This window comes from Muscardinus avellanarius (assembly GCF_963383645.1).
Source record: "Muscardinus avellanarius genome assembly, chromosome: 20".
NCBI lineage: Eukaryota > Metazoa > Chordata > Mammalia > Rodentia > Gliridae > Muscardinus > Muscardinus avellanarius.
In genome coordinates, this window is record NC_137806.1 from 32,504,207 (window position 1) to 32,531,673 (window position 27,467).

General features: G+C 48.9%; 1 protein-coding gene across 1 annotated transcript in view; it reads right to left on the reverse strand.

Annotated features, from left to right (window-relative positions):
* Window positions 1-291: 291 nt before the first annotated feature.
* Window positions 292-27,467, reverse strand: part of ACTN2 (actinin alpha 2) — a gene marked incomplete at both ends in the record, with an annotated part of 69,673 nt that continues 42,497 nt past the window's right edge. Inside the window, 14 exons of the mRNA XM_080717072.1 lie at window positions 292-450; window positions 1,210-1,368; window positions 2,584-2,649; window positions 2,887-3,033; window positions 4,849-5,028; window positions 6,491-6,625; window positions 9,899-10,081; window positions 11,777-11,917; window positions 12,555-12,663; window positions 16,915-17,065; window positions 17,726-17,873; window positions 19,900-20,130; window positions 22,227-22,319; window positions 24,135-24,220. Coding sequence (XP_080573198.1) covers window positions 292-450; window positions 1,210-1,368; window positions 2,584-2,649; window positions 2,887-3,033; window positions 4,849-5,028; window positions 6,491-6,625; window positions 9,899-10,081; window positions 11,777-11,917; window positions 12,555-12,663; window positions 16,915-17,065; window positions 17,726-17,873; window positions 19,900-20,130; window positions 22,227-22,319; window positions 24,135-24,220 — 1,988 coding nt within the window. The remainder of the gene's footprint in view (window positions 451-1,209; window positions 1,369-2,583; window positions 2,650-2,886; window positions 3,034-4,848; window positions 5,029-6,490; window positions 6,626-9,898; window positions 10,082-11,776; window positions 11,918-12,554; window positions 12,664-16,914; window positions 17,066-17,725; window positions 17,874-19,899; window positions 20,131-22,226; window positions 22,320-24,134; window positions 24,221-27,467) is intronic.

Sequence of the window (27,467 nt, forward strand, 5' to 3'; positions counted from 1 at the left end):
AAATTTCAAAGTACTCAAGTAATTTGCTCTGTTTAATCACAGAAACAGATCGATCTGATGTTTCATTACCATTAGCTAAAGACACAGAGGTAAAGAGACCTGTTCATGAAGCACACTATGTCGGACACTACAGAAACTCCATTTCAGCACATGACTCTCCCAGCAAGGATCTCAGTCTGCTGCAGAATCCTCTCCCTAATGTAATAAAGCTTGTCAACGTTTCCAGGAAACACACAGCACGTCAGCTTTTATTGCGTTTCTGATGGGATCAAGGATTACGGGGCTCGGGAATCACAGATCGCTCTCCCCGTAGAGAGCAGAAGAGAAGGCAGTGTAATCCAGGGCGCCAGGCACGCTGCCCGGGCCTGCGTAGGCGGGCATCCGCTTAATGCAGTACTGGGCCTGATCCGGGGGCAACTCCCGACGCAGCTCCTCCGCCAGGATGTACGGCTGGAAAAGACACACATGTGTTTGCAAAGTTGACTAAAGAAAACATGGGGCATTCAACAGGTGTGGTACTCGTACGTTGCTGGCATAGTCCTTCATTTTTTAAAAGGATTAGAGTCTACTGGCCAGTAGGAGCACATCTTCCAAGGTGACCTGCTTTGGGGCCAGTAGAAAATTTAATATACTTTATAAAGGCAAATGGAGAATTGCCATGAAGGTATCTAAAACTGAGCCATAAGGCTGGGCATGGTGGCGGAACCTTGTAATCCCAGTACTAGGGAGGCTGTGACAGGAGGATCAAAGGTTCAAGGCCAGCCTCAGCAATTTAGTGAGGCCCTCTGCAACTCAGTTTCCAAATAAAAAGAATAAAATCAGTCTGGGGGGTGTGGCTGGGAAGTAGAATGCTACTGGATTCAATCCCCAATGCCAAAAATAAAATAAAACCCGCATCTTGATGCCAAGAGGACAAACGCTAGGGGTGGGAGCTCTGGGTGTCTCTGTCTGAAGTATGCCACTGTGCTGATTTCCAAATTCAGTGCTGGGTGGGGATGTAGCTCAGTGGTAAAGCACTTGCCTAGCAGGTGTGAGGCCCTGAATTCCCAATACCACACACACACATTGTATTTTGGCCAAATCCCGCACTGATGTATTTATGAGACGCGCTGGCGAGAGAATGGCCTTCCTGAGCAACTTGCTTGTCTTTCTTGCTAGCATGAGGTCCTGGCTGCTTGCCAAAGCAGAAGGACGTGCACTGGTGCGGACCTTATCGGAAGCCAGGATCCGGAAGGAGGCGATGACCTGCTCGGCGGTGTCTGTGTCGGCCGTCTCTCGGGTCATGAAGTCGATGAAGGATTGGAAGGTGACGGTGCCTTGCCCGTTGGGGTCGACCAGGGTCATGATGCGGGCAAATTCGGCTTCACCCTGAGGACGGAGACCAGAGAGATATGAAGTGCCTTTGTGTTCGAAAACCCAAGCAAGCCTGCGTTCCCTTCAGTGTCTGCAGGGGCCCCGTGATGGGTGACTTGGGCATACTGTCACTGACCAAGTATAAAGGCAGCTGTCACACCAAGCCAGAAGCTTCTCCACGCCAGAATCCCCCCCCCATTTTTTTTCTGTGACCCACGAGACCTTCCTGGGTCACATAAACGTGGAAGAGTAACTCAGAACGGTTGTTGGGTCTTCTCTCAGATGGCAAATAGGAGAATTGATCTTGCTAAAGAGAAAGGCAGTTCAGACAGGGTGCTTATGATTGTTTTTTTGTTTTGTTTTGTTTTGTTTTTTGTAGTACTAGGAATTGAACCCAGGGGCATTCTACCACCAAGCTACATCCCCAGTCCCATTTTTTTATTCTTTATTTTAAAAGAGTCTCACTAAGTTGTAGAAAACCTAAGTAGCTGAGGCTGGCTGCAAAGCTGCGATCCTCCTGTCTCAGGATTCCTTTGCTAGAAAAAAATTTTTTGACCAATCGCTGCATAAAAAAATATGTTTTGGGCTGGGCATAGTGGCACACATCTGTAATCCCAGGACTTGGGAGGCTGAGGCTGGAGGATTGCAGGTTAAAACCCACCCTCAGCAATGTAGAGAGGCCCTCTGCAAGTTAGTGAAACCATGTTTCCAAGTAAAAATAAAATAGGACTGGGGATGTAGCTCAGAGGTAGAATGTCCCTGGGTACCAAAATAATAATAATAATAATAATAATAATAATAATAATAGTAAATAAGCCAGGCGTGGTGGTCCACATTTGTAATCCCAGCATTTGGGAGGCTGAGACAGGAGGATTGCAGTTTGCAGACAGCCTCAGCTACTTTGAGGCCTTTTACAACTCAGTGAGACCCTGTTTCAAAATAAAGGATAAAAAATAGGGCAGGGGGGTGTAGCTCGGAGGTAGAATGCCCCTGGGTTCCATCCCCAGTACTGCAAAAAAAAAAAATTATAACAACAACAACAACAACAGTGAAACCTCCAAAAATGTCATGTGTCACAAATATGAACCAATCTCAAATGCTCTACCCAATGAACCAATCCCAAACAAACCAGTCCCAAACGTTCTACCTTACATTTAAGCCTGTCATTTCCTATTAAGTCCCAGCTCAATCAGATCCCAAATCTCAGTACAGTTTAAACTTCTGTCTTACCAAGTCATAACCCATGGAAATAAGGCAGGCTCTGAAGTCCTCATGGTCCATCAGGCCATTCTTCCTCTGTTGACAAAAAGGAACAGAGAAGGGGAGATGAACAGAAAAAGGAACAGAGGAGGTAAGATGGGCAGCTCTGCTTGACCAAGCCAGCGAGACCCAGTAAGAGAGGCGCCCTCTGAGCTCCGCCCAGACCAGGAAGATGAGCGCTGGCTGGCGGGAGGGGGGCCTAGCACTCCAGAAGCATCACTCAGTGTCCACGGGGCCACCCAGCACATAGCCAGAGAGAGGAGAGTACCGTACCCTGTCGAAGTGGTTGAAGGAGGCTCTGAACTCGTTCATCTGCTCCTGGGTGATGCCCTTGGCGTCTCGCGTCAGGATCTGGGTCTCCACCTCGTTGATGGTCCTGGCGATGGTTGTCAGCAGCAACTCCCACCCAACACGGATGTGCTACCAGGGAAATCAGGAAGATCAGCTCTCGGCTTTGCCATCACGCCCACCCGGCCCCCTCCCCTCTCATCGGGAGCAGTGACCCAAATGGAGAGAGGTGGGGCTTGCCACAGATTTTCCTATAAGAACTACCCTAGTTTGGGCATATTAGAGAAAACGTGTGTCCCTTCTCTTTCTGTGCTTGGCTGATCTCACTTTAACATAATGTTCTCCAGGTCTTTCCATCCTCTTGAGAATGACATGATTTTGTTCTTCTTTATAGCTGAGTAGAATTCCATTGTGTGTATTTCCCATAATTTTGCAATCCATTCATCTGTTGATGGAGACCTAGGTTGGTTCCATATTTTGGCTATTACGAAATGCTGCTATGAACATGGGTATGCATATGTTACTGTAGTTCTCTGATTTTCCAGCCCTTTGGGAAGACGCCCAGAGGTGGTATAGCTGGGTCATATGGTGAATCCATTCCCAGAGGGACTCCAGATAATGGAGGGGAAACCTCAGAAAAGCTAGAATGGAAGGTAGGAGAGGAAGAAGGCTGAGGATGATTAATGGAGGAGCTACATCCAAATATGTGTAAAAGTATGAATGTGGCATGGTCAGCCTGGACACTCAGTGTTGGGAGGAGGGGAAGGGGAGGTGGGCGGGAGAGGGCACCAAGCACAGTCTGAATGTATGTCTTTTTCAATATGATCCACATAAAAATTTAAAAAATAAAGTTATATGTCAGCCACAAAAAAACTACCTTTTTATATTTCTTTCAAGCATCTGTAGGAGGAAGTACTCAGAAGTAAGATCAGGGTTCTAGCAGTGACAACTGGAACTTTGTACATTAAACATATAATGCCTAGTCTATTTGTAGCTAAAGGTATCTTCCCATTTTCTGAGAAGCAGGATGGGCCCTGGGTTACACCTGCTGGCTCCCAGGGAGACCAAACTGGGCCTAAGTGGTAGAAATGGCAGTAGTCTAATTTCTGGTACTCTTTCAAAAAAGGCATAATGAGTTCAATGTGGTGATAATGATTTTGCTGCTGTTGCTGCTGCTGCTATACTATTACATGATGCTTGATAGAACTCACAAAACTTTTCCATATATAATATCTGGAAAATCTAAATAATCCCTAACATAAAGTCATACTTGTAGAACATTTTTCTTTATTGGTACTGGGGATTGAACCCAGAGGCACTCCACCTCCAAGCTACACTCCCAGCCCTATTTTTTATTCTTTATTTTGAAACAGGGTTTCAATAAGTTGCAGAGGACCTCACTAAGTTGCTGGAGCTGGCTGTGAACCTGCGATCCTCCCGTCTCAGCCTCCCAAGTACTGAAATTACAAGTGTGTAAATTTTTTTTGTGTGTATGTGTGGTACTGGGGATGGAACCCAGGGGCATTCTACCTTCAAGATACACCTCCAGGCCTATTTTTTATTATTTATTTTGAAACAGGGTCTCACTGAGTTGCAAAGGGCCTCATTAAGTAGCTGAGATTGTCCATGAATCTTGACCTCCTGTCTCAGCCTCCAAAATGCTGGGATTACAAGGGTGTGCCACCACACCTGGCTGTACAAGTGTGCAATTTTGAAACAGGGTTTCACTAAGTTGTGGAGGCCCCACTAAGTTACTGAGGCTGGCTGCAAACCTGTGATCTTTCCTGTCTCAGCCTCCTAAGTACTAGGATTACAGGCATGTACCCATACTTAGCTACTAGAACTTAACAGGAACAGAAAAAGACGCATATGTGCAGAAAGCGCCCTCGGCAGGCGCGGAGCTCACGACTGGCAGCGTGAGCGCCCTGGCCTGTCCTGCTCAGGTACCTCCATCGTGTAGTTGGTGTGCTTGTTGTCGAAGACCAGGGCCTCCTGGATGAGCTGGTGGTCTCCCTCCAGCTTGTCAATGTTGTTCTTGTAGTTGATGATGTTGTGTTCGTACTGTTTCAGCTGGTTCATCTGGTCCTCCAGGGCCCCTGTGATCTGGATGGAGCTCCGGGCGATCTCCTGGGGGAGGAAGCAGGCACCGGGGCAGAGTGGGAAAGGGGCAAGATCACGGCATCAAACACGGTCTCTTTCTAGTCCAGCTGGACAGTGGAGAAGAGTCAACAGGGGTCCAAAGTTGGGAGCAAGAGGGGTAGGGAATGGGCCCTGCCGTCTCCCGCAGAGCACAGGACCCTCCCTTGGGCACAGCCTCTCTGCTCCTCACTGGCGAAGGCCAGCCCCGTGGGCAAGGCTGCCACAGAGACGTGAGACCGGGGGTGCTCCCTCCAGCGGGAGGATTTCTTCTATTTTACGTGTTCATCTCTTTAAGAAGAAAGTTAATATTTGATCACAAAGCAAGAAATGGAGGGGGGAATTGCTCCCGGCTGTGCTGGGTGATAAAATGAACCCAGGCCTCAAAGACCACATTCCTTGAATGGTCTGAAAATGCAAAGTACATCTGAATCTGTGCCAGTCCTCTTTAAAGACCATTCAAAATCTAGGTCCTGCAGGGCGTGGCGGCGCACACTTGTAATCCCCGCGCTTAGGAGGCAGAGACAGGAGGATCGCGCAGGTTTGAAGCCAGCCGCGCTGACGTAAGAGACCCTGTTTCCAAATAACAAAGTATATGGGGCCAGGATGTAGCTCAGTGGCAAAGCGCCTGCTTTGCAGGTGTAGCGCTCTGGGTTCGATCCCTGGTTCCAAAAAAAAAAAAAAAAAAAAAAAAAAGACAAAAAAAAGAACCCCTTAAAAAAAAATAAGCTAAGAACAAACAAACAAACAAACAAAAGAACCAAATAACAAAGTATAAAAGTAGGTCTGGGAGTGTACCCCAGAGGTAGAAGGCCTTCCAGTAACCCCAGTACCACCAAAAAAAAAAAAAAAAAAAAAAAAAAATCTAGGTCCTGAAGAGGAAAAAAAAAAAACCTAAGAAGCCATATTTATAAAATATGCCATCATATTTTAAAAGCTCTCACTTGGTATATCTGCCTTTCTTAAACAACTTGATAGCTGAACATGGTGTCACACACTTGTAATCCCAGCATTTGGGAGGCTGAGACAGGAGGATCATGGTTCGAGGGCAGCCTCAGCTACTCCTTAGTGAGGCCCTTTGCAACTCAGTGAGACCCTGTTTCAAAATAAAAAATAAAAAATAGGGCTGGGGGTGTAGCTCAGAGCTAAAAAAATAATGCCTCTAGGTTCCATCCTCATTACTAGCAAAAAAAAAAAAAAAAAAAAAGTACTAAGAGCCTTATCATTGTTTTTAATGACAAGATAAATATATCGCAGCAAGAGGTCCTCACCCCCATCAGTGCCCCTCCGCACCTTCCGTCTGTGCCCAAGTGGCCCATAACAGCCCAGGGGCTGGAGACACGGAGCCCAAAGCAGCAACGGGACAAGTGGGGAACCGGACACCACAGTCCAGGAGGCGCTGCTGTTGCTAGGAGAGGGACCACAGGCCCGCGGATGCCCAGCAGTGACCTACCTCCATCTTGTTCTGGATCCAGGGCCCGATGGCATTGGCCTGGGCAGCAAACTGGCGGCGCAGGCGCTCGTTGGCATGCTGCCGGGCCAGCTCCTCCTGCAGGGACTGATCCCGGATGGGCACCAGCTGCTTCACCTGTCAGGGCCCAAGGACACGAGTGAGGGGCTGGCTCTGCTCTCAGAGAGAGGACGGTGGGAGGAGACAGTCCAAGGGACTGGGTGGGAGTGGAGAGGGAGAGGGGAGAAAGAAAGGAGATGGGGGAAGAGAGGGGCTGCTCCAGGGACCAGCTCTGGCTGCCATGGTGCCACTAAGAGCCTGCTCAAAGGCTGGCTGGGTCGAGGGTATTTAGGAGCCTGCCCCAGGGCGTGGCCCGCCTTCAGCCCAGGGCTCTGCAGGGTCCCACCAGGAGGCCAGGTCTGGAGGGACACAGACTTGTGAACTTGGCTGAGGGCAAATGGCATCTTTATTCTCACTCTGGATGAAAGTTTCATTTTTTGAAAGTTTGAACGTGAGCAGCAAATCCACAGAGGGACTCCAAGAGCAGCTCCGCGACCTGACAGTGTTACGACAGAAATTGCAGGCGTTCTGTGCACCCAAGCGGCTACCACCGCCACCTCTTGCAAAATCATGTTCCCTGGGCTCAACTCCAAGATTATCAGGCTACCGTGAGCTCTTGCTTTTATATATGTTAACAAAGAGATGTGCATGTTACGACATCCCAACTTGACAACTTTACTTTAATAACTACGTCTCAGTAGGATTTGTTTGCTTTGCAATCCTAAATACTGTTAGGAAGCTAGAAACATTACCCTCAGAGGGATCCCCCAGACTTCCCCAGGAACAGAGAGAATGAAGACACCCTGCCGGGGTCGTGGGCTGGTCCCGCGCCATCGGGGAGGGGGCCCCATGAGGGAAGGGTGCTCCGGGTCCACCTGCTTTGTGTTCTGCTTGTGAATTTTGTCATAATGTTGTGCCTCAGTTCTTTGGGTGGACAGGAAAAAACCAATCTACTTTGGAAATATTTTGTGTGTTGTTTGAAAAACTGCTACCAAAGACAAGATCATACAGCATCCTTTCTGCAAAAACCCGGGTGGCTGGTTGGCTCTCTATCTTACAGAAGGGAGAGAACTGGATTTCCCTACATACTCCTTCCTTCCTTCCTTCCTTCCTTCCTTCCTTCCTTCCTTCCTTTTTCTTAAAGGAAACTACTTGGCTTAACTGGTTTCCCTTTTTACTTTGCCTGTCAGGAAGACCAGAGTTAACCCCAGCTTTCTGACATGGACATTCTCTTTCTCAGTTTTTTCATTTCTCTTCTGCACTGTTTACAACTAACTTGTTGCACACGTTCTTATATCAAGCCTCCTCAAATCCACCCACACAGAGAACTTCTTTTTTATGGATCAGCATACTGAGATGACAAATTGTATTATAAACTCTGAAAACACATTTTCCTGAAAAATGAAACAAAAAAGTTTCAAATGATCCCAGTCAGACCACAGTTAAATTTGTGGACAGTTTCTCCAAATTTATTTATTTATTTATTTATTTATTTATTTATTTATTTATTTATTTATTTATTGTGGGTCTGGAACCCAGGGGCATTTGCCCTCCAGCCTACACTCCCTGCCCTATTTTTTTTATTCTTTTTGTATGTGTGTGGGTCTGGGAATAGAACCTAGGACATTCTACCTCTGAGCTACACTTCCTGCTCTATTTTTTTTTTAATTCTTTAATTTGCAAGAAGGTCTCACTGAGTTGCAGAGGGCCTCACTAAGTAGCTGAGGCTGTCTACAAACCACGATCCTCCGGTCTCAGCCTCCAAAATGCTGGGATTCCACCGCGCCTGGCCAGTTTCTCCCAATTTAAAAGGCAGCCATAGTTAGTAGGAGCACTTTTCTTCCTCGGATGCAGTTTTCTAAGCAATTTTCTTGCATCTAAAATTCACATGCACTTGGGACAAGTCCGTCTCACGGGCAAGCAGATTTCACCAAATATTCAGTTGGGATTATATTTTTTAAAATTAGAACATTTATTATTTGACAAATAGTTATAAAATAACTTCTATGTAGAGTACTATTCCAAGTGTTAGGAAGAAGGATGATAAAATAATGTATCTTCCAGGAGTTCGTTTCAAACTTCTTTAAGATTACTGCATGTGGAGTGTGTGTGTGTGTATGTGTGGGGAGGTACTGAGGGTGGAACTCAGGGGCTTTTCTACCTCCAGGCTACACTCCCAGACCTATTTTGTACTTTATTTGGAAACAGGGTCTCCCTAAGTTGCTGAGAGCCTCACTAAGTAGCTGAGTCTGGCTTTGAACCTGCACGATCCTCCTGTCTCAGCCTCCCAAGCGCTAGGATTACAGCCGTGAGCCACCACGCCCGGCTCGCATGTGCAATTTTACCTCTCTTTATCATCAGTTTTATCCTAATGAACTTGACTACAGATTGTTTCTCCATTTTATACGCCAAAAAAAAAAATTAGGAAAAGTTTTGATATCATACCTTGGCCAGAAGGTACTGCTATCTGACATCTTTTTCTTAAAAGTCCATTCAGCCTCTCAGTTGGAGTTTTAAAAAGGGTTTCATTTGTAGCTTTAGTGTCATAACCTGTACCGATTTTGTCAAAATATCTAAGATTTTTAAAAGTTTATTTATTAAAATTTCTAAGATTTTTCCTTAAGGAAAACCATCTCTACTTCTTTTCCCCCAAAACCTTAGATGCTGCCAAATGGCATTTAAGTATCCGACACATTTCACCTGTGAAATTTGGGGGACTATTTAAGACTAGGATATTTCACCTCCCTGTCCTCAAAGAGAGAACCATTGCAATATAAATAACAACGCGACAATACAGGGACCTGCACGAATACTCTTCACTATGTTGCCATCCTAAAGGATAACAGCCCCAAGGCGTCTTTCGGGGGCAGATGGCTGTACTTAAACACTTAGTGTCTTCGTACTTTTAAATGTAGCTCCTGGCTCATCAGGTCTGAGATCTGCCACCCAGTCCTCTCCCCCTACTTTCTACACAATACAAACCCCTTAATCTCGACGTTATTAGTAGATTTTTCCAACCAAATAAAACTGACTGCTCACACCCTTATATTTCCCTCTGCGACCATGGCAAAATCAGATGTGGGCAAATAGCTGGTGGTCCCCAATTCACTCTGAACTGACAGAACTACACAGAGGAGCCTGGGGCTCACGGGGGGAAATTTAGGAAAAACTCGCGGTCTGGCTAAGGGAAATGTTAACCTTCTTTACGTCTCCAGCACTGCAAGTGCTCAGTAAGGGGTGTTTTGAAGGACGGGGATCCTGGCCATGGAGCCACCCTGTGCAGCCTCCCCAAGTCTCCCGAGGCGCTGGCCTCCTCCCTCCACCCGCCTCCGGGGGGCGGCCCGGACCCACCTTTTCCCACTTGGACCGGAGCTCGTCCATGGTGACGGTGCTGTAGGGGTTGCTGGAGCTGATCCGGATGCTGTAGCTCTGAATCACCTTCTCCACCTCGTTCTGGATGGCCATGATGGACTGCCGCTCCCCGTCCGCCTCGGGCAGCGTGGCCTTGAACTGCTCGTGCGCCGTGATCAGACTCTGCGTCAGGGGAGGAGTGGAGAGAAACGATCCGGCTTCAGTGTTCATCTTACTGGTGTGAGTGTTCCCTTCTGCACACACACACACACACACACGCACGCACACACACATCCATGTGCGCGTGGGCATCCTTATAATCGCGGGTGCCAGGCATGGTGGCACATACCTGTCATCCCACCTCTTGGGAGGCTGAGGCAGGAGGATTGCAAGTTTGAGGCCAGCCCAAACAACTTAGAGAGACCCTGTTTCAAAGTAAAAAATAAAATAGTGCTGGGGTATAGCTCAGAGGTAGAATACTTCCTGGGTACAACCCCAGTACCAAAATAAAATTAATAAAGTATGGTTTCTACTGCATGAATATCCTTTGATACCACCATAAAGTTGAAAAATGCTAATTTAAACCATCCTGAATTAGGAGCTATTTGCAATTCCCCTGATATTCAGAGGCCGGCCTTTCTAGACTGCTCCGATAGCGAGGTAGGGGCTCAAACCCCAACTTCCTTCCTTGCTTCCTTCCTTCCTTCCTTTCTTTCTTTCTTTCTTTTTTTTTTTTTTTTTGTGGTACTGGACGTGGAACCCAGGGGCTTTCTACCTCCGGGCTATACTCCCAGACCTATTTTATATTTTATTTGGAAACAGGGTCTCACTAAGTTGCTGAGAGCCTCACTAAGTAGCTGAGGCTGGCTTCGAACCTGTGCAATCCTCCTGACTCAGCCTCCCAAGCGCGGGGATTACAAGCGTGTGCCACCACGCCCGGCTTCTGTGTTTTTTATCTGGGATTTTTTTCTGATGAGCTACCTATTTTACAGAAGAAGTGGTACAGATATGTTTTACTCTAGATCAAATTCACTGTACCGTGGCCTCTAAGTAAATTGGGACGTGGCTATTCTCAAGTAGGTCTCCTCCCTGCCCTTACCACCTGGAGGTGTTACTTAGAGCTTTGAAGTTCCTGAAGAAGCCACAGGCCATTTGAGATGGGAGGGGAGGCAGAGGTGCTAATTTGGAGCAGTTTATGCCTTATGATCTTGCAAAACTGTGGATCTAATAAATAGCAATACGTACACATTTGCAAAGCAGCTAATTCAGCAGTCAAGAGGCTCGTAACTGCCCGTGAATGGCTCCGAGAGCACAGATGTCTCTTTGGCTCAATGACTCAGGATTCATTTAAAAAATCAAACCCTCTGAGACATATTCACCATTATGTGGTGATCACGTGGTTAACACTAACAGTGAACATGCTTCCGATCTAAGGTTCAAAGGGTAATGTATGTGCGCTCCCTAGCCCTGTATTTCTTAGTTTGATATACACATAGTTTAATATATCTATACATATTGCTTAGTTAAATGCATATTGAACTATATAATATATATACGTGTGTGTGTGTTATATAAAACAGGGCTGAGAAGCTGGGCGTGGCAGTGCATGCCTATATTCCCAGTGCTTGGGAGGCTGAGACAGGAGGATCCCAAGTTTGAGGAAAGCCTCAGCAAGTAAAGAGACGCTCACCAACCTGGCGAAATCCTAATAAACAAAAAGAACCGGCTAAGGATGGAGCTCAGTGGCCAAGCCCACCCTCCGTCATGCAGGAAGCTTTGGGTTCAAGCCCCAGCACCGAAAATAAGAAAATTCATAAACACAAATAAAGAAGAGCCAGACGCCGTCCAACGCAGCACAGAGCGGCGTCGGGGCCTCACCTGGATCTCCTCGATGCTGTGAACAATGAACATGTCCTGCAGGTCCTCCATGGCGCCCTCCATCCAGTTGTTGAAAGGAGCAGCTCTCTTGGCAAACTCCAGGTGCAGCTGGTCAATGGTTTCCAGCAACTTCTCCGTTCTCTGGAGATCACACCGAAACAAGCATTGGTCACGGACTAAATAATGACAGTCATTCTCAGGCACAAATGAAAACACGATCCAAGCACAGAGACGTGTTATCCGACCTTTAGCACGCGTCTGTACAGACTAACCAGTGCTCAAGTGACCAGCCAACCCCTGCACGTCTCCGAGGGCCCCTGAGTCAAAGAAGGATCGAACGAAATCCAGAGACGCCTCGAGATTAAAGCACCTGAGGTGTTCTGCACATACTGGCGTTTTGGAAGACCGATAATCGGCGTGTGGTACACAGTTACTTGCTTTCAACTGACGTGGTAAATTAGAGGATCTGAGCCTTCAACTGTGCTGGGTGACAGGTGTTCAAGGCATCTTCTGTAGTGTATGGTCAACAGGGTACAGGGAAAGTATATGCCTTCGCAAGGCCTGCTGATACGCATCCAGAATCCCAGTACTTGGGAGGCCCTTCGCAACGCAGTGAGACCCTGCTTCAAAATAGTAATAGCATCACCATGTTGCTATCCTATGTTGAGTAGCTCAGAGGTAGAATGTCCCTGGGCTCCATCCCCAGTACCGCAAAAAAAAAAAAAAGAAAAAGAAAAGAAAGAAAAAATTATGACAGCAGGTGGCTTTAGGACTTCACCTCCAAGGCCTCTCTCCTCTTCTGGGTGAGGGTCCCCAGTCTGTCCCACTGGTCACAAATTTTCTGGCATCGGTCGTTGACATTCACGGCATCGTGGTAATCCAATTCACTAGGAAAAAGTGAAAATAAATAAAGATGAGTTTCCACGGCTGTTAGGAGGAAAACTGGGGCCTGACACAGACAGAAAAGTTTATTTATTCATTTAAATTTTATTTTATATTTGTGGTGCTCAAGGCTGAACCCAGAAGCATTCTACCTCTGAGTGATACCCCCAGCTCTATTTTTAATTAATTAATTAATGCATTTATTTATTTTGGGTACTGGGGACTGAACCTAGGGGCATTCTACCTCTGAGCTATTGGTGGTACTGGGGATGGAACCCAGGGGCCTTCTACCTCTAGGCTACACTCCCAAACCTATTTTTTTTGATATTTCATTTGGCTGGGTGATGTGTGCATTTATACCCACACAAGCTTTATTTTTACCCCATTATGATATATAAATACAATGCACCAATAAAAAAAATTAATAAAAATAATATTTTATTTGGAAACAGAGTCTCTTAAACCTGCTGAGGCTGGCTTCAAACCTGTGCGATCCTCTTGTCTCAGCCTCCCAAGTGCGGGGATTACAAGCATGCGCCACCACGCCCGGCTTATTCTTTATTTTGAAACAGGGTCTCACTATGTTGGGGAGGGCATCACTAAGTAGTTGAGGCTGGCTGCGAACCTGTGATCCTCCTGTCTAAGCCTTTCAAGTTTTAGAATTAAAAGTGCATCCCACCACTCCAGGCTTAAAATTTTAATTTTAATATGTGTATATATGGCTCTGGGAATTGAACTCAGGGGTGTGCTACCTCTGAGCTACACCCCAGCCTGATTTTTTTATCTTTTACTTATTTACTTATTATTTATTTATTTATTTATTTACTTATTTATTTTTTGCAGAACAGGGGATGGAACCCAGGGGCATTCTACCTTCAAGCTACACCCCCAGCTCTATTTTTTATTCTTCATTTTGAAACCGGGTCTCAATGAGTAGCTGAGGCTGTCTGCAAACTGCGATCCTCCTTTTTCAGCCTCCCAAATGCTAGGATGACAAGCGTGCACCACCACAGCCAGCTTGTTTATTTATTTATTTATTTATTTATTTATTTATTTATTTATTTATTTTGAAATAGGGAGTTAAGAAGTTGCAGAGGGCCTCACAAGCGAACCTGCAATCCTCTGGTCTCAGCCTCCCAAGTATTGAGATTACAGGTGTGTGTCATCATGCCTGCTGTAAATTTATTTTTTTTAAAGATCTGATAAGAGAGCTGGAAGTGTATTTCAGGGTTTTGTTGATGGTTTCTATGGCAAATATCACTTTTCTCAGGAAAAAAGTATAAGCCGGGCATGGTGGCGCACACTTGTAATCCCCGTGCTTGGGAGGCAGAGACAGGAGGATGGCGTAAGTTCGAAGCCAGCCTCCCTGGCTTAAGAGACCCTGTTTCCAAAAAATATATAAAAATAGGTCTGGGAGTGTAGCCGTAGGTAGAAGGGTTTCCAGGAACCCCAGTACCACCAAAAAAAAAAAAAAAAGTACAAGAAGAATTAGTCGGGCTGGGTATGATGATGCATGCTTATAACCCCAGTACTTGGGAGGCTGAGACAGGAGGATCCCAGGTTCCCGGCCAGCCTCAGCTACTCAGCGAGGCCCTCCGTAACTTAATGAGACCCTGTTTTAAAATAAATAATAAAACATAGGGCTGGGGGTGTAACTCAGAGGTAGAATGCCCCTGGGTTCAATCCCCAGTACCAAAAAAAAAAAAAAAAAAAAAGCCGGGCGTGGTGGCGCACGCTTGTAATCCCCGCGCTTGGGAGGCAGAGACAGGAGGATCGCACAGGTTCAAAGCCAGCCGCGCTGGTTTAGGAGACCCTGTTTCCAAAAATAAAATAGGTCTGGGAGTGTAGCCCGGAGATAGACGGGCTTCCAGGAACCCCAGTACCACCAAAAGAAAGAAAGAAAGAAAGAAAGAAAGAAAGAAAGAAAGAAAGAAAGAAAGAAAGAAAGAATAAGTAGCAGGCAGGCTGGTTGGCTGGTTTCTGAGCAGAGAGAGCTCTCTTTGGGGGGCCTGGGCTAGCTTTCTTCTGTCTTGTTTTCTCTGTGAGGCCCCGAGAGCAGGACTTTTAAATGGAAACTGTGAGTATAGCCAAGTATCTGACCTGAGGGCAGTCCTGCCAGCTTTCAGGATTGTGGCCATGGGGACAGGAACATAAAATGACCAGGGGGGGGGGTGTCCGCTGGCACTGCACCGTGTCCTTGGCTCCCCTGGAAGGGCAGACAGCTCACCACCGGATGGAGCATCCTGCCAGGCACTGACTTAGCTCAGGAGACTTCCACAAGAGGCAGAGCAGAGGCCTTCTACTTAGAGACAGCGAGGTTCCCCTACCATTCTTAGGACCAGCAAGAAGAAATAGATTCCTTACTCAATGCTGTCTTTTCTCACCAGATTCATCAAGGATCTTCGTGAGGTGAAGGAACTGGCCCTTGTCACTAAAGAAAAGCTGGTGTAAGCCATGTGTGGTGGCGCATGCCTGGAATCCCAGCACTTGGGAGGTTGAGACAGGAGATGCTGGGTTTGTGACCAACCTTAGCAATTTATTGAGGCCCTCTGCAACTTTTAGCAAGACTCTATTTCAAAATTAAAAAGACCAAAATAATAAAATAGTAGCTCAGAGGTAAAAATTTCCCTAGGTCCAATTCCCAGCAGCCCAACAAATAAACATGTAAATAATTAATTAATTAAAAATAACATAGGGGCTGGGAGTGGTGGTGAAAGCTTGCTATCCCAGCGTTTAGAAGGCTAAGACAGATGGATCCGGGTTCATGGACAGCCTCAGCTACTTAGTGAGGCCCTCTGCAACTCAGTGAGACTGTATTTCAAAATAAAGAAAAAAAAATTGGGCTGCGGATGTAGCTCGGAGGTAGAGTGCTCTTGGGTATCCATTCCCAGTACCACAATAAATAAATAAATAAATAAATAAATAAATAAATAAATAAATAGCTGGGGATATATGGTTCAGAGGTGGAATATCCCTGGGTTTAATCTCTAGAAAGGAAGAAAATAAAGAAAGAAGAAAGCAAGCAAGCAAGCCTGGCTAAAAGGATAATCTCGTGTCTCCAAGGAGAAAATGTTTAAATTCTATACAAAAAGTAATCACCATCTCAAGTTAAGATAAGCAGAAGAATCACGAGGGTTTAGAGACATTCTCAAGAGACTCCAGGTCCAGGATGAAACAACCTTGCAGAAGACCCTCCTTCCCCGCCAAATCCATTTCCTGTGGCTTAAATTTCTCGTTTCGGCCTTAAATTGCGGCATCTGTTTCTGGTCGCTGCTTTCCCTGCAGCAATCCACTCGCACCTGTGGCACCTGTCACCACGTGACTGGACAGAGAAGATGTCTGCGGTGCGTGCTATCGCAGACCGTCTGAGTGTTCTTCCCGTGGACAGAGGCTCCCCGTCGTGTTGAAGCCTCCCCGGTCCTCTAGAGAGCAGCAGCTCCCCGCAAAACACACATTCTCTTCTGGACCCAGGTGGACTAAGGTCTTTCTGCCTATCCGTTATAGCCCAGAGCCCAAAACCAAGCAGAACGCACCAGCAGTTTGCACGGCTCTGAACAGAACCGGTGAGGCAAAGGCTCTTCACCATGCAGATATTACAGAGAGGAAAGACTTCGCCAAGATGAGAAGCACCCTGCAGAAACACCTCCTACGATCCCCAATCCAGACAGCAGCACTCGCCCCTCTAACGTCATTTCCGGGTCTCCTTTCTCACTAAGTCATACACGCATACCTGCTTTTCGGGAGCGAGGGTTAACACAATCATATTGTGTTTTATTGGTCCTGGGTGTTGAACCCGGGCACATTCTATCCACACACTACACCCCCAGCCCTTTCTATTTATTTATTAATTTATTATTTATTTATTTATTTATGTTTTGAAATGGGGTCTTTCTAAGTTGCTGAGGGTGTCTCTAAGTTGCTGAGGCTGACCTTGAACCTGGGATGCTCCTGTCTCCGGGTGCTCTCTGCACAAGCAGCAGGTCCCGCACCTGCACCTCGCCCGGGGAAGCTGCCTTCGCTCCCTTCTGAGCTCCAAGCTCTGACTGCCTTCCAGGAAGTGGAGGTTTGTGTACCAGGCAGGGGTGCGGAGACTCTGCCATAACCCAAAATCCATACTGGAATCTGTGTCTACGTTTGGAGAGACAAGCGCAATCCCACCCCAGGTGCTCCAGCCTGCTCTGAACTTGGAGAAGGGAAGGCAGGCCCGGCTGCCCTCCCCCTGGAGCCCCTGCAGGACCCAGAGCCCCAGCACCCACTTGAGCTCCTGCGCGATGGCGGCGATCTGCTCCACACGGTCCTGGTGCGCGGCCAGGTCGCTCTCGAAGGCCTCGTGCTTCCGCAGCAGGGCCCGCACCTCCGTCAGCGACGCGGACTCGTAGTCTTTCTGCAGCAAGATCTGCTCTTTGCCTGCAAGAGGGGGTATGAACACCCCGATGTCCCGGAGCGCCTGCTCTGCACAGGCTCTCGGACATGCCTTGCAAGCTTGCCTCTTGGAAAAGTACAGCGTTGGGAGCAGAGACCCGCGAAGATAGGAGCATCATGGTAAAGACACCTCCTGGTTCTGGGCACAGCTCAACCCTGATATTACATTTTCTGTACTAGGGATTGAACCTAGGGCCATTCTGCCTCCCAGCTACACCTCCAGCCCTACTCTATTTTTATTTTGAAACAGGATCTCACTAGGTGGATTGGAGTCACACTACTTGCTGAGGCTGGCCTCAAACTTGCGACTTCCAATCCTCCTATCTCAGCCTCCCAAGTACTAAGATTAGAGGTGTATACCACCACACTCAGCTGTCAACCCTGATTTTTTAAATTTTTTGGTGGTACTGGGGATGGAACCCAGGGGCATTCTACCTTCCAGCTACATCCCCAGCCCTATGTTGTATTCTTTATTTTGAAACAAGGTCTCACTGAGTTGCAAAGGGCTTCACTAAGTAGCTGATGCTGTCAGCAAACCTGCGATCCTCCTGTCTCAGCCTCCCGAGTACTGAGATAGCAAGCGTGCGCCACCACGCCCGACAACCGTGATTTTTCAAAGCCTGAACCCCAGCCTTGTCTGCTCACCGTAAGCCCAGGTCTCATGCGTGGAGGCCTTCTGCCGGAACTTCTCAGCCAGGTGCTCCAGGCGCTCCAGCCTGCGGATTTCATTCAGCAGCCATTCCTCGTAGCCTTTCTCAGCCTGCTCCAGCCTCTGCCAGGCGCCGGCGATATCCTGGGACAAGGACAGGCACATCTGTCGTACCCGGACCCGGGCTTCTTTCGTGAATTGCAATGTGTGTTTGCGGCGGTGTCGCCCTTTAGTTGAACTGCCCCCCTTCCTCCTTCCAAATACCCATCAACTAAGACCGGGGGCGCGGCGCGCGCTTGTAATCCCAGCATTCAGGTGGTGGAGACGGGAGGATCAGGGCTGGTGGACAGCCTCAGCTGCTTAGCGAGGCCGTTCCAAACTCAGCGAGACCCAGTTTCAAAAATAAAAAGACTTGAAAAATAGAGCCGGGCGTGGTGGCGCACGCTTGTAATCCCCGCGCTTGGGAGGCGGAGACAGGAGGATCGCGCAGGTTCGAAGCCAGCCGCACTGGCTTTAAGAGACCCTGTTTCCAAATAAAAATATAAAATAGGTCTGGGAGTGTAGCCCTAAGGTAGAAGGGCTTCAAGGAACCCCAGTACCACCCAAAAAAAAAAAAATAGGGCTGTGGGTATAGTTCGGCGGTACAAGGCCCCTGGGTTCCATCCCCAGTACTGCCAAAATAATAATAATAATAATAATAATAATAATAATAATAATAACCATCAACTATTTTGGTCTCCAGACATCCTAACTGTCATCAGGACCTTTTAGAACTAGTAGCGCTGCCATCGTCAGCAGATGTGACGCTTCTCTGGGTGTGGGTGGAGAGGTGGAGGGGTTACGTTCTCTGGCTACTAGAAGATGGAACCCCAAAGTGGCTCTGAGAATCCAGGTGAGCCTGGGACGGGAGTCCCGAGAGGTGGAGAGGGGAAGGTTGAAACGTCGGCATTTAGGTGGTGATTAGGTGTTGATTAGGTAGCACGGGTCTGGATGAGACCACCTGGAGGGTTACAGGCACAGAAGAGGGTTCAGCACCAAGCAAGCCCAGAGCGCCCAACATCTGCGGACAGCAGAGGCGGCAGGGTCCTGAGCAGGGACAGAGAAGGCCTCTCTGGTGAGGGAGGAAAAGCACAGGAGAGATGATAGTAACGGGCCTACTGGCTCACGCTTGTAATCCCAGGACCTGGGAGGCTGACACAGGAGGATCGCAGGTTCAAGGCCAGCAAGACCTATTTCAAGATAAAAATAAAAGCCAGGCGTGGTGGCGCATGCTTGTAATCCCAGCATTGGGAGGCTGAGACCGGAGGATCGCGATTCGCTGACAGCCCCAGCTACATAGTGAGGCCCTTTGCAACTCAGTGAGACCCTGTTTCAGAATAAAGAATAAGAAATAGGGCTGGGGGTATAACTCAGAGGTAGAATGCCCCTGGGTTCCATCCTCAGTACTGCAAAATAAATAAATAAATAAACAAATAAATAAATAAACAAATAAATAATAAAATAAGACTAGGGGTGTATCTCAAAGGGAGAATGCCCCTGGGTTCATTCCCTGGAATCAAAAATAAAAGTAAAAGGCAGTTCAAAAGGAGGTAATGGGCAACTGGACCACAGCTGTAGAGAAGTCCAGGAGCACGGCAGGGAGGACTCCTCAGGATGTCTGCCCAGGTGAGAACGGAGGAGGCAGAGGAGGGGCAGAAGCCAGGTTCCCGCAGGTGCAGAGTAGAGGTGGGTAGAAGTGAGTCGGGAGGAAGTACCGACCGCGGAGGAATTCTCTCTACACGCTTTGCCGTGACGGCCACTGGGAGCTGGGACAATGGCTATGGGGGAGGTGGAGCGCTGGCTTTGATGGTTTTTATTCTTGTGGATTCTAGGGCACTTTGTCCATGGGAGGGAGAAGCTGAGAGTATGGGAGAGAGGGGGAGGTGGTAGCTGCAGGGAGGAGAGGGCATGTGTCTGTGCCTAGTGCTGGAAGACCTGTGGCGGGGAGAGGCGAGACCAGAAGGGGGCAGGCAGAGATGGTTCCTGGAGCACCCCCGTGGAGCACCGCCGTGGAGCACCCCTGTGGAGCACTCCCGAAGACGGCTCTTGGCCAACAACGCCCAGTGGCTGAGCCAATAACTGCACGACCATAGGAAGAAAACTACCAAGAACGAAGCGGCCGGCCACTCACCGACACCATCTTGCCCTCGGAGGGCATGAAGGCCGGCCGGTTGCTGATGCGCAGCTTGGTCTGCAGCGTGTTGAAGTTGATCTCCAGCTGGCACTTCTCCTGCACCTTGGGCGGCTTGTGCTTGCGCCGGTAGTCCCGGAAGTCCTCCAGCTTCTTCTGCATGGCCTGCATCGTCTTCTCAGGGGTCCGGTTCTCCAGCCAGGGGATCGTGCGCCGGATCCATTCCAAAAGCTGCTCCCAGACACACACACACACACACACACACACACGCACACGCACACGCACACGCACGCACACACGCACAGAAAAAATACTGCTGAAAACACCAGCAAACTGCTCCTGGTGTTTAAAAAATAATAATAGAGGTGCCTGATGATTTGGAATGGGCTAACCAGATGTTCCCCAAATGACGGCAGTATGGTCACAACGCCCCTAACTTAAGGGAGAAGGGGCACGGTGATGGAGTGACACTTCCACTGTCCACCCAGGGCCACACTCGTCACCCACCCAACGGCGCCATACACAAGGTCGAAAACCCAAAGTCAGCACGCAAAGTCGTGTTTTACAAAAGATGTGACATTCACAGGCATTAGCAGACAAATGCTGGATGGAGCTTTTGAATAAAAAAAGAAAAAGAAAGAAAGAAAAAAGGAAAACAGAAAAAACTGACATGGTAAGAATGTAGTATAATTTCAGCAACAAATTGGGTTTAACTTAAAATGCATTAAAAAAATAAGCTCAAGTCTAATGAACCTCTTTGCTAGACAAACGTACTATAAGCCTGGGACTGACTCGGAGCCAAAGTATATGTTAACACCTAGCTTTTAAGCTAACCCACAAGATGTAAGTAAAAATGGCAGTGGATTCCCAAGAATGAGTGCAATCCCCCTTCTCTTGCTACCCAAGTCTTGGACACGATCTGTTGAGAGCCTCATTGGCTATACTTCTCCCTCCTGATAACTTGGGAAAAGGACGACAGACTAGAATTAAAAGTAGTTCAGATGGTGATGTGTCTGCAGTCCAAGGGGTTGAGGAAGATAAATGAAAGACCAAGTAAGGAGAGGAAGGATCTCATCACCCAGGACTGCCCAGCCTTCCATCCTGGCCCTACCTCAACCCTGAAGTTTATCCCTGGCCCTAACACCATCAAGTTAACTTCTGGTCTACAGCAATAATATAAAAATCAAGAAAAGAAAAACAAGTCCCCCCATGCCCAAAAAATAAAAATTTTCCCAGAGCAGCAGTATGAAAATATAAACTTGGTACACTAGACTGGATTGCTCTAGACTGGCTGCGAAGGTTTATTCCAAGTGTCCTGACCATTTCCCCAGCACAGGACATGTATCAGGGATCAGGTAAACTAAGTCAGAGGATAAGTGATCTGGGCCCGTGCATGTACACTGTGCCTGTGGGTGGGCTCAGAAGACCTTGCTCCAACCATGCTCCCACAACGGTCAAGACGGCCCAGCAGCAGCAAGGCAATGGCCTCATTGCTACGTGTGCTGTGATAAGGACAAAAAGAGGAACAGAGGGTTCCAAGCAAGGATCTGGGGCCGCCAACCCCCAGGCATCTTAGAGCCTCTTCCCAGCTCTCCTCTGTAGGTTTACAGACACAGCCAGAGGCACCTGCTCTCAACAGGCAGTGCCATTCAGAAAGCATCCATGGGATGTCGGGGGTCCACGAGTCAGAAAAACAGTAACAAAGAAAGGCAGGCCAGCGTGGTGCTGCACGCCTAGAAACTCAGTACCGGAGAGGCTGAGATAGAATCATAGGTGTGGGGACAGCCTTACTAACATGGCCAGACTCTCAGCAACCTAGGAAGACCTTGGTTCCAAAAAACAAAAACAAAAAATTACCTAGGAAGACCTAGGGGACAGCCTTAGTAACATGGCCAGACTCTCAGCAACCTAGAAAGACCTTGGTTCCAAAAAAACAAACAAAAAAATTACAAAGAGCTGGGGGTATATCTTGCAGGTAGAATGCCCCCAGCTTCTATCCCAGGACCAAAAATCAAAAGACAAGCAACACAGCGTCGCACCGTCCTCCAGGGGCCTGAGACTGAGCGGGCAGAGCCGAGAGGGGAGATCGCTTCCTACCACTGGAAACCCTCGGCTCCCCTGTGCTCTGGGTCTTTGGAAAGACAGCCAGGGCCACATTTGTCCCTGGACTTTAGTGGCTACAGTATAAACCAAGTCTGAGATCCAGATATGAAGATGCAAAAAAAAAAAAAAAAAAAAAAAAACCAACAACCACCCAGGGGCAATCCGTCCCCGGGGGCCGCACCCCAGGGTGCGAGTGGACAGAGCGAGCGGCCGGGGTCCTTTACCTCACTTGCTAGTCGCTCATATTCTTCCATGAGCCTCTCATTCTCTTGATTCACAGCAAGAACCTTACATATCCTGTTAGCTGCTGTCTCGGCCTGCAAAACACAATAGGTAAACGGACGGCTGCACACGGGGACGGCGCGCACACAGAGGCGGACGGACGGAAGGATGGGCGGGCAGACGGACGTGGCGGGCAAGAGGTGACGACCCAGGGGGACGACGGCGTGCTGAAATGGCACAGCGTCCAGGCGAGGGCGGGACAGGACACCAGAGGCAGGGCTTTCTGACACCGTGAGTCACTGCACACCTTTTTGGGGGGTTAGTTTTCACACGGGCTTACACAGCAGGCTGAATATACTGTTGGGAACGGCAGGGAGGGAACACTAGTCTCACACGCAAGCTTTGGAACACAGCAAGCGAGTTGTTAGTAACAGAAATGTATGGGTCAAGGAAACCAAGATCTCGGGCCCCCAGAGGTACATCCACCTGCCCACTCTCAACACTCATGCCATGGCCGGAGCTCCCTGTGTGGCAGTGGCCTTTGGAAAACGAAGCAAAAGTCACTGGGTCCTGAATATACAGGCGTGTGTGTCGCTGCACTTAAATCCACAGAGAACCCAACCCCCTGACGTGAGTAGACTAGGTTCCTCCCGCAGAACTGAGCTTGCTTTATGCTTTGGCTTAACCTACTGTTTAACCAGCCAGGAGGGTGGTGACAAGTCATCCTCTATTGACATTTTTGGGGGAAACTTGGGCGACAAGTCTCAGATTAAGGTCTTGTTGTGAATCAAAAGGTGCAGCATCAGCCGGGAGCTCCCAATATTTGGGAGGCGGACACAGGAGGAGCACAGGTTTGAGGCTAGCCTCAACAATCTGTCGAGACTCTGTTTCAAAACAAAAATGGGAGCCGGGCGTGGTGGCGCACGCTTGCAATCCCCGCGCTTGGGAGGCAGGGACAGGAGGATCGCGCAGGTTCAAAGCCAGCCTCGCTGGCTTAAGAGACCCTGTTTCCAGATAAAAATCTAAAACTAGGTCTGGGAATGTAGCCCGGAGGTCGAAGGGTTTCCAGGAACCCCAGTACCACCAAAATAAATAAACAAACAAACAAATAAATAAATAAATAAATAAAATAAAAATGGGGCTAGGGTGTAGCTCAGAGGTAGAATGCCCCTGGGCTCAAGCTCTAGTACCAAAAAAAAAAAAAGAAAAAGAAGTTCCCCTCAACTTGTCCCACACCCTGTCCTCTAAAGCCACGTGGTTTCCATGTGTGATCATTTCCCAGTGACGGTCTTTAACGGGATTGCAGAAATAGCACATACTCAGTCCAACCGGCCTGCAGGGATTCCCCGTGTGATGAAAGGGGGCGGCCGAAGGACTGGAGAACGTGCAAGGGTTGAAGACGGTCCCTCAGGCACAGTGTCTTGAGAAATGTAATGCTTTTTGAGGTCATAACTGCGTTACCCTTTCACGATTTCCCTAACACCGAGATTCCTCTTGAAAGATGTCGTAACACATCGTGTGATTTGCAGGCGGATGGGAACAGGGCGACGTGACCAAGGCATTCATTTCTCCTCGTCAAATTCCCCCCCTCATGCCTCAAGCATGTGGCTCGGTTTCAATTTCTATACCTTTCTCTTTTTTTAATCACCACCCCCCCCAAAAGCATCAACATTTTCCCCATAATTTACTACTGAAATACAGGAAATATCTTGGAAGGGGGGGACCCAGATAAAAGTACTTCAGGAAGGTTGTAAAGTGAAGGCCATTTTTAAAAAGTACTTGCATTTGGGGATGTGCTGCGTTAAGTGGTTATAAAGCCCTTAGAAAGTCTGCGGGAGGATGGGGAGCGCTCACGCGCGCATGCGCACACACAGCAGGCCGCACAGCCGGCCGGGCCGAAGCTTAAATACCTGCTCCGCTCCCGCGAAAGCATGGTAGAAGCAGGAAACGTAAGTCATGATGGCTCTTTCATCGGGTTTGGGAGTGTTCACAATGTCTGGTGGGGAGAAAATAACACAGGACACGAACACACACACACACACACACACACACACACACACAGGGGCGAAGAGGAGAAACCAAGGTGAACAAAGAGAAGAAGAAACTGGCCTCCACCAACCGGTGGTCCGCTGTGTCACAGGCCCTGAAGCTCAAAAGGACCGCGGGGACAGCACGGCAGAACACGCGGGCTTTTAATGCTCACGCCGGGGCCTGTGCTCAGCACCTCGAAGGGCTTTTAAAAATGCATCTAGCGTGTCGACGTGTCTGCCACGTGTCAGCGTGTGTGGCTCTTCCTCTAGGTTCAGTCGTCTTTGGGCATGTCAGTCCGAGGTGCTGGAGATCCTGGCAAGGACGGTCCGGCCATCCCCCCGCCCCCAGGCTCTTCAGTGTCGGGGCTCTCAGCCACCCCGGGTGTAAGGATGGACTCACTGGAGAGCGTGTGCCTCCTAAGACCTTCTCTACATACTTACCACGGTGCTCCAGAAATCAGCAAAAGCAGCCTAAAATCTATGGAGAAGGGCACGCGGGCTGGGCTCCTTAGGACTCCTGCTAGGACTTGGGCCAGCTGTTGGAACGAGCCATGGAAGCGAGAGACAGAGCCCAGGACACACAGCCCGTCTTCCCCCGCCTTGCCGACACCAGCTTCTGGTCAGTGTCTCCTTAACCACGCTCACAGACTCGTGTCTGTCAGAGATGGAGTGAACTGACACCGGTACCTGTGATTCCCTACAGCCCAACCCTGCTCCCAGTGGCAGGAGCAGTTAACAGGAAGTATATGAGACTGTGTGAATGGGTGGAATCTTCTCGATAGAAAACAGGTCTCCTTACCCAAGGGAGGGAGGCAAAGAAAGAGGAAAATAATATAAAGTGGAAACACGAGGTGGAGGATGAGCAGTGGCCCATGCTGACGTCCTCACCTTCTGCACGGCAGAGACACCATGATAGTAACCAGACACAGAAGCCATGATGGCTCTCTCAGGGGTCTGGCACAGTGTTCTAGATCTGCTACAGAAAAGAAGATTAACAGCGTGGATGTTCTGATCCCAGCCAACTTCTGCTGGGTGCTTCCTTGGAGAAGCCTGGAATCTTCTCCAGATCTTGGAATTCTGCTTCAATCTTGGTTCAAATGAGAGAAGCCACCCTGCAGAGGGCTTCTCTTTGAGGAAGGAATTGCCCAGGAGAAGGGCATGGCCAGCCCAGAAGAGCCCCGACTGGCCAGACAGGCCCTGGGAATTCCAGCCCCCACGCAGGGGCTTTCTGTCTCTACGCACAGGGAGGCTCAGGGTCAACCAGCTCCCTCTTGCAGGCTGATCCAAGGAGCATGTGTGCCCAAGGAGCTAAACCCAGAGTCACGTCAAGTGGGTGGATGGTTACAATGAGAAGAATATGGCCAGTTTTCACCATAACAGGTCCAGTGTATGCGGGGAGAGGGCCAGTCAGCCACGTGGGTTTAGAGACCAAAGGATAGCAAAAGGTAACGCCAGCAGCAGCGGGCAGGAGGCCAGGGCCTGCCAAGAGGCCTTAACAGGGGAAGAGGAGCCCTGGGCCTGACGTCACAACAGAAGAGCCGAGAAATGAGAAAGAGTCGCGATGCCAGCGAGTCCCAACGCAGACGGCAAAAATGTGAAGGGCGACGCCTTCCTGGGGTCAACATGTCGGGCAGCTACATCGCAGTGTGCTCCGTGCTGGTGGCAATCGTGTTTGTGACTGCTCACCAGAGGAGTCATGAGAATTGAGTCCTCAAAGACAAGAACACGGGGTGCGAGCGTTCTTCTGAACCACTGAAAAGGGAAGACGAAAGAAAGTAATGGGGGACCAGGAGGAGGAAAAGACGAGAGCTAGTGAACCATCAGCCTCAAAGGAGAGAGAATGGACAGACGTGCAGGCCGGGGCCGAGCGGCGGGGGAAAGAGCAGGCGTGAGGGGCAGAGTTGTAATGAAGCGGGTCGACCGCGCTCGTCATCATTAGTGAGCCTTTGGGAGTGACGCGCCCTCCGCTCAGGATACTGGGAAGCGTTGACAACTGGAAGATGAATTTACGAATTTGCCCTGGCTGTTAACTCGAGAACGCCTGGCAGTATCTGTCATAAGGGAAGTGAATGGAGAAGCCACACAACATAGGAACTTATTTTGAAGGACTGAGAAGGGCACAGAGGCAAAGGCCAGTCTCTGTGCTCCCACTCCAGCGACTCTCTACCTCTAAAGAGCTACGGAGAAAGCCGAAGGCAGAATTGTAAAGAGTACGCTCAGGTGTTGGCACCCAAAACTGGGTTTGCTAAGATGGTGAGGTTAATAAGTGGGCAGTGTTGGTGACCTAATTGAAAGACGACTGGTTTGGGTTGAACCATGTTCCCCGAAAAGACAAGCTGACGTTCTAACCTGCGGGACCCGTGAATATGATTTTATTTGGAAGAAGGTCTTTGCAGATGTGATCAGGCAAAAGTGAGGTTACTTGGAGCGGGAGGGCTCTCACCCCAACATTGTCCTTATAAAGGAGGAGACACAGCAAGACGCACAGAAGAAAGCCTGTCAAGACAAGGCCACGAGCCACGGGTGTCTGGGGGTCCTAGAAGCTGAGTCAAGGAAGGACCCTGCCCCGGCGCCTGCAGGCCCCGCCAGCGTGTGGCTTTCAGACCTAGAGCCTCCAGGCTCTGCGGGCAAAGAACCTCTGCTGCTCAACGCCAGCAGTTCGCCATCAGTTGTGACCGCGGCCCTCACGGAATCACTGGAGAAGGCGAAATGGAAGATCGACAGCCGGCGACACTCAAGCACTTCCTTTTCCTTACCAGTTCTTGTCAGTGGAAGTTATATCCCATTAGAGAATAACAGAGTCGGCAACCACAGAGTCGTAGGTGATCAGGGCAGGAACTTAGCTTATCGTCTGGCAGCGGCCTGCTCACAGCGAGCGTCCCCAGTGCCTCCCGACGGTGGTGAGTCACGGGTCAATGAAACGAGTGAATGGTTTCCACATAGTGTGCTTTAAGGGTGCGCCACGAGTACAGCCCACAAGAATTCACCGCATAAAAAGGGCATGGAAACCAGGCATGGTAGGGCGTGCCTGGGATCCCAGTATTTGGAAGGCTGAGATAGGAAGCCAGCCTGCACCACTTAGGCTCTCGGCTACCTAGTGAGACCCTGTTTCAAAATAAAAAATTAAAAGGACTGGGGGGTGTAGCTTAGTGGTAGAAAGCCCCAGGTTCAATCTCCAGTACCAATAAAAAAGAGAGACACAAAAACTATCTG